Source organism: Chiloscyllium plagiosum, unplaced genomic scaffold, assembly GCF_037043375.1.
Source record: "Chiloscyllium plagiosum isolate Xiang-an unplaced genomic scaffold, Cpla_swu_hap1 HiC_scaffold_2, whole genome shotgun sequence".
NCBI lineage: Eukaryota > Metazoa > Chordata > Chondrichthyes > Orectolobiformes > Hemiscylliidae > Chiloscyllium > Chiloscyllium plagiosum.
Genome location: NW_028270140.1, coordinates 67,623,984 through 67,636,474, shown reverse-complemented (window position 1 = coordinate 67,636,474; position 12,491 = coordinate 67,623,984). Strand labels below are relative to the sequence as shown.

General features: G+C 41.3%; 1 protein-coding gene across 1 annotated transcript in view; it reads right to left on the bottom strand.

Moving 5' to 3' along the window:
* Positions 1–1,219: 1,219 nt before the first annotated feature.
* LOC122561505 (iron-sulfur cluster assembly 1 homolog, mitochondrial) overlaps positions 1,220–12,491 on the bottom strand; it is an 86,627-nt gene continuing 75,355 nt past the window's right edge. The window contains exons 5-6 of the mRNA XM_087997523.1: positions 11,385–11,940; positions 1,220–2,674 (exon numbers count right to left, since the gene is read on the bottom strand). Coding sequence (XP_087853649.1) covers positions 2,472–2,674; positions 11,385–11,940 — 759 coding nt within the window. The 3' untranslated portion in view covers positions 1,220–2,471. The remainder of the gene's footprint in view (positions 2,675–11,384; positions 11,941–12,491) is intronic.

Sequence of the window (12,491 nt, the reverse complement as noted above, 5' to 3'; positions counted from 1 at the left end):
TAGATTCTGTGAATCAGCCAACCAGTGGAGCATGCTTGCCAACACACAGCCACATAGTGTTGAGGGAAACAGTTTGTTCTATGGCAATGAGGTGACTGGTTTACTTCTGCTCCTACGTCTAATGATCTTAAGGGCAAGTCTTATTACCATATTCTGCGGGGGGGGGGGTGCAGTCAGAAAATAAGTGCTTCAGGTCAGCTCGGAGTTGATGCAATATGACATAGTGGAGAATCAAGTATCAAACAGAAAAAGGTAAGTTGAACTTGGGAGTGGGGAGGCATCAGTGATTTCAAGGTGGACAGCCTCCCATGTTATGTTTGCAGAGCAGCATTCCTACCTCACCTGCCAAAACCCCCCAAAATTAAAATTGACTTCTTCAGTTCAAATACCAGCTGAAAGTAGGGAATCTGTGCATGTAATCACCAATACAGTTCTGTCCTATATGGCTATCAAGTCCCTATGTATGTCACAGAAACCCGATCTGTATAATTAATTGATCCACTGCCCGAAATAGGTCAGTTCTTTATCCACACAACTTAATGATAGGCCTGTGAAAATAGCTGAACTCAGTCTTACCTTTAGTGTGCAATGCCATGTGAGATCAACAAGTAACATATCCTGTTCACTGCTCATTTATCACTCTTACTTCCTGTTTCACAATTCTGTCATTTGTGGTGAAATAATTAGTGTTTATCTAATTATTGAGAAGAAAACCTTTATAGGCTTTTCAATTCCAGATGCTAATCAGTGCATTGGGACTTCTAAAGGGTCCTGATGGACATCTTTCAGGGAACCAACCATCTGGAGATTGAATGATCTGAGTGACTGTCTTAAAGTAGTCCACTCACTGCTTTATTATTGAATATATATGTTGTCCCTAGAAAATATGATACCTTACTTAGATGAATACAATGTATGAGACAATGTTTTGGAATTCCCTTCATAAGTCAGTCAACCTTCTTCTTTTTTCAGACTCTCCTTAAAATCATTTATTTGACCAAGCCATTGGCCACCTCTCCTGAATATCACTTTCCTTGCCTCTATGTTCATTTTCTGATTATAGTTCTGTAATATGCATTAGGACTTTTTACATATTAAAGGTGCTACATAAATACACAAAAAAGGTCCTGTGAGTTGTTGCAGATGGGTCATTTTGTTGTTAACTAATTAAGTTATATTTACGTGAATATAAATCAATGATAGTAGAATAATTCAGAGTGAAAATTCATTTATTCAAGGTATTAATGGTCAAATAAAGCACTTACAACCAAACAACTTTGCTGGTAAATTATAACTTGAGTTATACAGATAAGATATTGAGCTTAATCCTCCAAATTATTTTTAAAGTCATCTATTTTGTTTTGTACCTTTTCAGAAGGATTTGGACAGACTTTGCAATTCGGCAAGAACATGACAGATGGAATGTAATGTAAGCTTTCGACTTTGAAAGAAAGAATAGCTGTGTACCGTATTTCTTCAATGGTCAGAGGTTAAAAAGTGTCAGTGCATAAAGTGGCTAATTGAAACATCACCTGCATGTCAGACTTATATTTTATAAGTTTGGTCATAAATGAATCTCATTAACAGCTTAATTACAGCTACATCATTACTGAAAGAATAAAGAATAATGTTGAAAGAGACAGCCTTGATGAGGGCCACAGAAGCTGATACTCGTCGTTACGCTGTAGTGTGCATATCGTTAATGTGAATTTGCTGTAATGCAACTGACAAATTGGAGACAGTGTTTCTACAAACTTTTAAAACAAATTAGTTATGACACTATTATGATGCTATGCTGGTCACATATCACTCTACAGCAGGTTCGATCGCATGCCTGACACACTGTTAGGTGTGTCCTTGGAGAGTGATGATCAGAAACTCAGTCCAAGCCAAACTCATTCCAAATCAACCATGTCTATAAAACATTACACAATAAATTTTTAATGTCTTTATTTTTAACATATTTGATGAGGAAGATCTGGCATGAATTAGACCCCGTCGTGATTTTACAACAGATGAGTTTATTTATTTTAAATAATGAAAGAGGCTGAGAAACATATGTGCATATGGGGAGCATTCCCTGAACATTTCCTATTCTCAACTGAATTTATTTCCAGTTTGGATAAGATGCAGAAGCTGGATGAGCTTTTCATAACTTAAGAAGTTGACACTTTGCTGTTGTGGCTTAGATAGTTAATTAAAATACACTGGGAAACTTTCAGTCTGGATGGTTAACCTGCTGATTGTCTTAACCATCAATTTTGGAAAACAAATTGTTAACTTTGCATGATGCAATCAGTTACTCATAGTGCCTGAAATATGCCCCAAAAATTATGTGTGAACAGTTGCATTCAATGCTCCTCAGTTTAGAAAAATCAGAAGCGTGGTAGATGTTCCAGATTTTGAAAGAAAAATGATTTATTATTTGTTGCTCAAACAAATTAGCCAGAGATCAGGTCACAGTTGTGTCTCTAGAATGCTTCTATATACTTGTTACCTTTACAGATCAAAGGAATGGAAAGACTTCCTTTATGCAGACCACTTGTTAGAATAGGTTGTATTATGCATTTATGTTTATCCATTAACACTTCAGGTGCTCTTCTTCTCATAGCTCCTTTATATAGTTTCCACTGTAAATCTTTCAAACCAAGGAAGGGTTCATAGCGTATTGGCCCTAAAAATAAACACAAATACCTTAGTTGAGAAAACAATGGAAAGTCCTCTGGATGTCTCCTGTTTGGGGGCAATAATTATTGTGTAAGTTCAGTTCAATTTATCCAGCCTCCTTCCAATCTTCAGTTGATGTTATTACAGATAATTGAAAGACCCGTCCCCTACCCCACCACCAAGGAAATTCATGAGAAACAGGAACAAAAGTAAGTAATTCAGCCCCTTGAGCATGCTCTATTATTCAAAAGGATCATGGCTGATCCGACACTCCTCACGTCCACTTTTCTGCCCTTTCCATGTAACCCTTGATTCCCTTACTGATCAAGAATCTATCTGTCTTAAAAATATACCAGGCCTCTGCCCTTTAAGCTCTCTGTGGCAAAGAGTTCCAAAGACTCAGGAACTTCTGAGGAAAGAAATTCCTCTTCTTCTCAGTCTTAAATTCGAACCTCTTTTTTTTTCTGAGACTATGCCCTCTAGCCCTAGACTTTCCATGAGGAGAAACATTTTTTTTAGCATCTACTCTGTTAAGCCACTTAAGAATCCTTTATATTTCAATGAAATCATTTCCTTTTCTTCTAGTCTCCACTGAATACAGTCCCAATCTGTTTAGCATTTGCTCATAAGGTAATCCATCCATACTGGGATCATTCTAGTTAACCTTCTCTGAACTGCCTCCAATGAAATGATATCTTTCGTTAAATAAGGGGACCAAAACTGCTTGCAGTACTCTAGATGTGGTCTCACAAGCACCTTGTACAGTTACAGTAAGACTTCCCTTCTCTTTTACTTGAGCATCCTTGATTAAGGGCCAACATTCCAATAGCCTTTCTCACTACCTATTGCACCTGTGTGCTAGCTTTGTGTTTCATGCACAAGTACCCCCAAGTCCCTTTGTGTTGCAAGCTTCTGCAGTTTTTTTTTTGCATTCTGTTCTTTTGTTTTTTTTCCAATAAACAACTTCACATCTTCCCACATTATACAATTTTTGTCAACTTTTTGTCCACTTACTTAACCTATCAATATCTCTCTGTAAATAGTTTATATCCTTCTTTCAAGTCGCTTTTCCAACGATTTTGTATACTCAGCAAATTTATCATGTTTGTTTACTTCCTGTAAGTCATTTATATTGATCAGATCACAAACAGATGCAATCCCAGCACCAATTCCTGCAGAACCCCACTGGTTACAGGTTGCCAACCTGTAAAAGAACCATTTATCCAACTCACCATTTCCTGCCCATTAGCCAATTCTCTATCCACGCCAATATATGATCTCCAACCTCTAGTGCTCTTACTTTATTACTTAACCTTTTGTCAGGTACATTGTCAAATGCATTCTGAAGTCCAATTACAACACATTTACTGTTTCCAATCTAACCTCGTTGGTTGAGAGTTCCTCAAAATAACTAGTTAGACATGATTTCTCTTTCATTAAGCCATGTTGACTATGTTTCATTGGATTATGATTTTCCAGTATTCTGTTATTAATTCCTTAATCACTTATTCCAACATTTTTCCAACACTGGACGTTAGTCAAGTCAGCCTATAGTTACACCTTTTTGAATAGGGGTATCACATTGGTAGTCCAGTCAAGTACTTCTCAAGGATCAATAGATTTTTAGAAAATTACAACCAGTGCATCCACTATCTCTGTAGCTATCTCTTTCTCAAGCTTGGACATAATTGTTTCTGAAATTGACATCAATGAAATAACTCGATTAAATTTGTGCTTAAAAATGGGATATATTGTTTGGGAAGAAATTGATTGACCACTAACAAAACTTGTCAACCCAACACCACCACTGAGGCTGTACACAAAACGAACCTTCAAGTCTATTGTCGGATTTGAATTTGGGATTATTTTAAAAGAAAGCAACATGAGCATAATCTGGCCAGTTATTTTAGAAAACAATTTTTTGCAACAAAGAACAAACTTTTTTTTAATACCTGGAACCACACAGTTAGATAAGATATGACATCAATACCTTTTGAAATTGATCAATATGGTTTCTCCAGAGCTCTTAAATAATTTAGAATGGCAACATATGGAATACCCCATTTTCAGCAGAAGGATAATGACGAGGAAAGAGTGACACTGCATCAAATGGGATTGGGAATTGCTCTTTTTAGGTGTAGTTAAATGGAATATATCAAGTGTAAGGAAAATGTAGATGAAATTAGTTACTGACAACTTTCTCGTGAAGAGATGTGCGCCCTTGCCCACAAACCTCTCTTTAAAGAGAACTGAACTGATTGATTTGCTCACCACCTGAAATACAGGAAATATGTGGGCATACACAATGCCAACAACTCCTCCCCCTCCAAGTTTTGGTCTTTCGAAAACACCATTTGAAAGTAATGAATTTATGGCATGATCTTGGGATGGTGGTGCAAGCATACAGAAGTGACTGTTACATCTGAGGTAACAGGCAAAATGGAATGCATGGTGAAAATGGTATGAAAACAAGTCTCAGATATGTACACCTACTTGACAAAGTGGTTATTGTGGATTGAACAACAGAAAACATTTCAAATTATAGGGGATTGACACAAAATCTATAGAGAAACTGACTTCTAAAATATTTGTTGGTGGGATGAGGATGTCACTAGCTAGGCCAACATTTATTGCCCATCCCTAATTGCCCAGAGGGCAGTTAAGAGTCAACCACATTGCTGTGCATCTGGACTCACATGCAGGCCAGACCAGGAAAGGATGGTAGTTTCCTTCCCTGAAGGACATTAGTGAACCAGGTCGGTTTTTCCAACAATTGACAATGGATTCATGGTCATCGTTAGAGTCTTAATTCCAGGTATTTGTTGAATTCAAAATCCATCATCTGCCGTGGTTCCCCGGGATGTGACCTGGATCCTCTCGATTAACAGTCTAGCGATAATACCCCAAGACCATTGCCTACCCATGAAGGCTGTATCAACCTTGACAGCTAACTAGACAGTATTAAAAGATTCCTGTAGACAGTATGGGAGAAAGACTTAGACTTAGAATGGAAGATTTCTGTTTATTGTGCAAGAATAAAATGTAAAACAATAAAAGTGATATTGGTGAAAGGGGTTAAAAGTTTAAGTTATAAAGAATTTTGGGCTGGAACAACTGAAATCTAAAGAGATAAATATGTAATAAACATCCACAAGATGTCTAAATGTGAAGGGAGAGCTGAAGAAATTTTTAAGTCCATAGATAATCTGCTGCTCTAAATGTATGCTCTGTGGCCAGCCAAAACGCACTGGTGTATAAATTATTCAGATCCATTGACTGAATATGTTGGCTTACGTTTATGTTTAGTAACTGTCCAAAGCTTAAATATTGAGTTCTATTAGCCTTAGTACTTATTTGCAATATATAATCAAGAAACTTAGTAACCAAATGTGAACTTTAAAAACATTTAGGAAGAAATAGACCAAGGGCTCACTAGTACATCTGATTTGATTCTGTACCTTTACAAGCCAAACTGGATCCCTGTCCAGTACCAAAAACAGAAATACTGGAAAAGCTCAGCAGGTTTGGGCAGTATCTGTAGCGAGAAATCAGACTTAATGTTTCAGTGGTCCAGTGACCCTGATTCAGAATTCAGTATCAATGAGCAGCAGCATTTAATAGGAAAGGGCAGTGTCACTGAAATTGGCTACTTTTGTTGACTCTTAATTCAGGATGACACAAAATTCAGTTTAAAGAGAAACAAACCTTTATTTCTGGATAGCCTGAGAGAGATTCTGGGTGACATAGCCTTCTTGTGGTAGCACCCCTCGATGAATCTCTGAACATTACATGCAAGCAGTATATTTTCTATCTTTATATGGGTGAGACTAATACAAAGGTTCTTGAAGGTTGATAAGTCCCTGGGGCCTGATGGTCTACATCCCAGGGTACTGAAGGAGGTGGCTCGAGAAATCGTGGATGCGTTGGTGATTATTTTCAAGAGTTCGATAGATTCGGGATCAGTTCCTGCGGATTGGAAAGTGGCTAATATTATACCACTTTTTAAGAAAGGTGGGAGAGAGAAAGCAGGAAATTATAGACCATTTAGTCTGACTTCAGTGGTGGGAAAGATGCTGGAGTCTATCATAAAGGATGAAATTACGACACATCTGGATAGTAGTAACAGGATAGGTCAGAGTCAGCATGGATTTATGAAGGGGAAATCATGCTTGACTAATCTTCTGGAATTTTTTGAGGATGTAACTCTGAAGATGGACGAGGGAGATCCAGTAGATGTAGTGTACCTGGACTTTCAGAAAACTTTTGGTAAAGTTCCACATAGGAGGTTAGTGAGCAAAATTAGGGCGTATGGTATTGGGGGCAAAGTGCTTACTTGGATTAAAAGTTGGTTGGCTGACAGGAAATGAAGAGTAGTGATAAACGGCTCCATTTCGGAATGGCAGGCAGTGACCAGTGGGGTACCGCAGGGATCAGTGCTGGGACCGCAGCTTTTTACAATATATATTAATGATATAGAAGATGGTATTAGTAATAACATGAGCAAATTTGCTGATGATACTAAGTTGGGTGGCAGGGTGAAATGTGAGGAGGATGTTAGGAGATTACAGGGTGACCTGGACATGTTAGGTGAGTGGTCAGATGCATGGCAGATGCAGTTTAATGTGGATAAATGTATGGTTATCCACTTTGGTGGCAAGAACAGGAAGGCAGATTACTACCTAAATGGAATCAATTTAGGTAAAGGGGCAGTACAAAGAGATCTGGGTGTGCTTGTACACCAGTCAATGAAGGTAAGCATGCAGGTACAGCAGGTAGTGAAGAAGGCTAATAGCATGCTGGCCTTCATAACAAGAGGGATTGAGTATAGAAGCAAAGCAGTTCTTCTGCAGCTGTACAGGGCCCTGGTGAGACCACACCTGGAATATTGTGTGCAATTCTGGTCTCCAAATTTGAGGAAAGACATTCTGGCTATTGAGGGAATGCAGCGTAGGTTCTCGAGGTCAATTCCTGGAATGGCGGGACTACCTTACGCTGAAAGATTGGAGCGACTGGGCTTGTATACCCTTGAGTTTAGAAGACTGAGAGGGGATCTGATTGAGACATATAAGATTATTAAAGGATTGGACACTCTGGAGGCAGGAAACATGTTTCCGCCGATGGGCACGTGCCGAACCAGAGGACACAGCTTAAAAATATGGGGTAGACCATTTAGGACAGAGATGGGGAGAAACTTTTTCACCCAGAGAGTGGTGGCTGTGTGGAATGCTCTGCCCCAGAGGGCAGTGGAAGCCCAGTCTCTGGATTCATTTAAGAAAGAATTGGATAGAGCTCTTAAGGAAGTGGAATCAAGGGTTATGGAGATAAGACAGGATCAGGATACTGATTAAGGATGATCAGCCATGATCATATTGAATGGTGGTGCAGGCTCGAAGGGCAGAATGGCCTACTCCTGCACCTATTGTCTATTGACATCACATGGCTGAGTGTTATTATGTTGTTAAAACAGGTATTACGCAATCTTACAATGACGACTGATTGTTGCCTTCCTGTGACAATAATCGAATTGTTCACAGGAGCTCATTACTGATGATTCACAATCTTATGTTAATAGATAAGGAGGTAGATAACAGGATTTTAGTATTGTTCTTATTGCTGGTCACCACACACCCTTGTTAATAGGTAAGGATGTATGTCAAGAGGAACAGGAGGCAGTTAATAAGATCTATAACCAGGGCTGACAGTCTTATTCAAGGGAACAAATATCTTTGCCAGGGGCTGGGAGTAGGGGGTGCAGTGGTAGTTTGGCTCACTGACCTCTACACCGCTGAAGCCAGGCACCAACTCAAAGACACCTCCTCCTACCGCCCCCTCACCCACCCTTGACATCTTCATTTCCAACTGCCACCGTGACATCAACCACCTCAACCTATCCAACTGCCTCACCCACTCAAACCTCTTGCCCTCAGAACATGCAGCCATCCACTCCAACCGCAATCTCACCATCAAACCAACGGACAAAGGGGGTGCAGTGGTAGTTTGGTGCACTGACCTCTACACTGTTGAAGCCAGGCGCCAACTCGACACCTCCTCCTACTGCCCCCTCAACCATGACCTCGTTCCCCCCATACCAAACAATCATCTCCCAGATCATACACCACCTCCTCACCTTTGGGGATCTCCCAACCACAGCTTCCAACTTCATAGTTCAGGAACCCCCTACTGCCCGACTCTACCTGCTGCCCAAGTTGGTCCTGCCCCACCGAACTCCTCTCCGCCTACCTCGACACTGACCTATCCTCTCTGGTCCAGGAACTCCCCATATACGTTTGGGACACCACACACACCCTCCACCTCCTCCAAGACTTCCGTTTACCCTGCCCCCAATGCCTCATTTCACCCTTGACATCCAGTCCCTCTACACCTTCATCCGCCATGACCAGGGCCTCCAAGCCCCCCCGTTTCTTCCTTTCTCAAAGTCCCTACAAGTACCCTTTCACTAATACTCTTATTCGTTTGGCCGAACTAGTTCTCACCCTCAACAATTCCTTCTTCCAATTCTCCCACTTCCTCCAGACAAAAGGGGTAGCCACGGGCACCCACATAGCCCCCAGCTATGCCTGTTTCTTTATTGGCTATGTAGAACAGTCCATTTTCCGGTATTACACCGGCACCACTCCCCACCTCTTCCTCCGCTACATTGATGACTGCATCGGCACCACTTCGTGCTCCCATGAGGAGGTCAAACAGTTCATCAACTTCACCAACACATTCCACCCCGACCTTATATTCACCTGGACCATCTCTGATGCATCCCTCCCATTCCTAGACCTCTCCATCTCCAACCACGAGGACCAACTCAACACTGACATTTTGTACAAACCCGACTCCCACAGCTACCTGGATAACACCTCCTCCCACCCTACATCCTGCAAAAATGCTATCCGATATTCCCATATCCTCTGCCTTAGGTGCATCTGCTCCCAGGAGGACCAGTTCCACCACAGAACACACCAGATGGCCTCCTTTAAAGACTGAAATTTCCCCTCCCTCGTGGTTGAAAATGCTCTCCAACACATCTCATCCATGTCCCACACCTCTGCCCTCAAACCCCACCCCTCCAACCGCAACAAGGACAGAACACCCCTGGTCCTCACCTTCCACCCCACCAACCTCAGCATAAATCGCACCATCTGCCATAGTTTCCACCATCTACAAATGGACCCCACCCCTTTCCACTTTCCACAAAGACTGTTCCCTCTGCGACTACCTGGTCAGGTTCACGCCCCCTAACAAGCCAGCCTCCCCTCCTGGAACCTTCCCCTGCCACTGCACAAATTGCAAAACCTGCGCCCACACCTCCCCTCTTACCTCCACCCCAAAGGAGCCTTCTACATCCATCAAAGTTTCATCTCACTTCTACACAAGACATTTATTGTATACGTTGCTCCCGATGCGGTCTCCTTTACATTGGCGAGACTGGACGCCTTCTCACAGAGCGCTTTAGGGAACATCTCCAATATACCCGCATCAATCAACCCCACCACCCCGTGGCTGAACATTTCAACTACCCCTCCCACTCTGCCGAGGACATGCAGGTCGTGGGCCTCCTCCATCGCCACTCCCTCACCATTTGATGCCTGGAGGAAGAACGCCTTATCTTCCGCCTCGGGACCCTTCAACCCATGGCATCAAGTGGACTTCACCATTTTCTTCATTTCCCCTCCCACCACCTTACCCCAGCTCCAACATTCCAGCTCAACACCCCCCTCAAAACCTGTCCAATCTGTCAAACTTCCTTCCAACCTATCCGCTTCACCCTCCTCTCTGACCTATCATCTTTACCCCCACCTCTATCTACCTACTGCACTCTCAACTACCTTCCCCCCCCAGCCCCACGCCCTCCCACTTATCTCTCTTCCCCTGAGGCTCCCAGCCTCATTCCTGTTGAAGGGCTCCGGCCCAAAAAGTTGATTTTCCTGTTCTTCGGATGTTGCCTGACCTGCTGTGCCTTTCCAGTAACACACTCTCAACTCTGATCTCCAACATCTGCAGACCTCACTGTCTCCTAGTAAAATACACATGTATGGCTCCAGACCATTGTGGCCTTTCGGAGGTAGCCAGACACCCACAACCTGTCAGAGGACAGATACGCAATCAAACATACAGAGAGTCACTCTAATAGGGGATCTTTAACTCTTGAATTCTCAATACACCATGATAACCAAGTAAAATAGAATTTTCTTACTTTTGTGGTTCTCAAACTTCATCACCTTGGGCTAGGCTAAGCACTAAAAGGGTGGAAGTGTAATGGGAATTAATTATGATTTTATAAAAATGCGTTCCAGCAGAAGCAAGATGTTTAGCAATGTAAGGCTCATTTTAGCAGACATACACTTTGGGGATCCACGCCAGCAGAAATGACTACAGATGAACTCTGAAGGCTATATCAACCTTGATAGCAAACTAGACAGTATTAAGAGATTCCTGTAGACAAGATAGGAGAAAGAATGGAAAATTTCTGTCTATAGTGTAAGAATAAAATGTAAGCAATCTGTACATATGAGATCACAGGAGTAAAAAGGTCGATGTTTTTCTGTATGTATTGAATAAACATAGGACAGGGCTAGGACAGAGTATCAGTCTGAATTCTGCTTAGTTAGTCTGAAACTGAGGTTGTTTCAATAATCACAAAGTTAACATACATACCTGAGTGGTCTGTGTTGTGAGAATTAACTGCAAAAATAGCTAAAGTTTACCTGCTAATGTTGACTTCTGTATCCTGGAACGAATTAGAAATGATTTGATGCTTGGACATGGATTTCTGACTTGACGCGTCTTTTCAGTAGGTAGCCTTTGTTGTCTACTTTTGTCTGGTGGAAATGGTTTTACAAAAGATGAGCGTCTAAAGTCTCTATGAAATAATTGCACAGTTTTCTTCTTTGGTGGACTAATCCCTCGGTCAAATTGATTATCAAATTTAGGCTTTTGGGGCCAATTACATACAAGCCTTCCTTTTTGATTAACTTGTAATTTTGTGTCTATGTTCCATTTAAGAGATTTTGTATCCATATTACATTCAAAAATGCTTCGTTGGGGGTATGCTGAAAATATTTTTGATGAGACAGATCTAATATTGCTATATTCTGATAATTTTGCTATTTTTATAAGCTGATTCTCGTTTGTCGTTGACATCTCCAAATTGGATAACTGAAGCTTCTGCCGATCTGATTCTTCTTTCACATGCTTTTGTTCATTGTCAGACCTTAGCCGCCCCTTGCTTAAACTTTCAATGGCAAATAATAATTCTGAAACCTGAAGAAGAAAAGTGGGATACATATTAAGTAAAATCTTGATAACTATACATTTTTTTTTAAGTTTGCAATCTCCTTGTACCAGCTCTAACATTCCAAATGAATTCTGCTGTCTGTTAGGAACTCATCCTCACCAATCCTGCCTGCGGCAAATGCATCTGTCCATGACTGTATCAGTAAGAGAGACTACAACACATTCCTTTGGAGACAAAGTATCGCCTTCACATTGAGAATAACCTCCATCATGTTTTGTGGACAGACTAAAGACTGGACATTCATAAGGTGCTGTGGGCTATCAGCAGCAGCAGAATCATACGCGAACACAATCTGCACACATGGCCTGGTATATGCCCACTTGACCATTACCATCAACCAGGGGATCAACCCTGGTTCATTGGAGAGTGCAAGAGGGCATGCTAGGAACAGCACTGGACATACCTAAAAATGAGGTGTCAACTTGGTGAAGCTACTAACAGGACTACTTTTGTGCCAAATAGCATAAGCAGCTATTGATACACAGAGCTAAGCAATGTCACAACCAATGAATCAGAT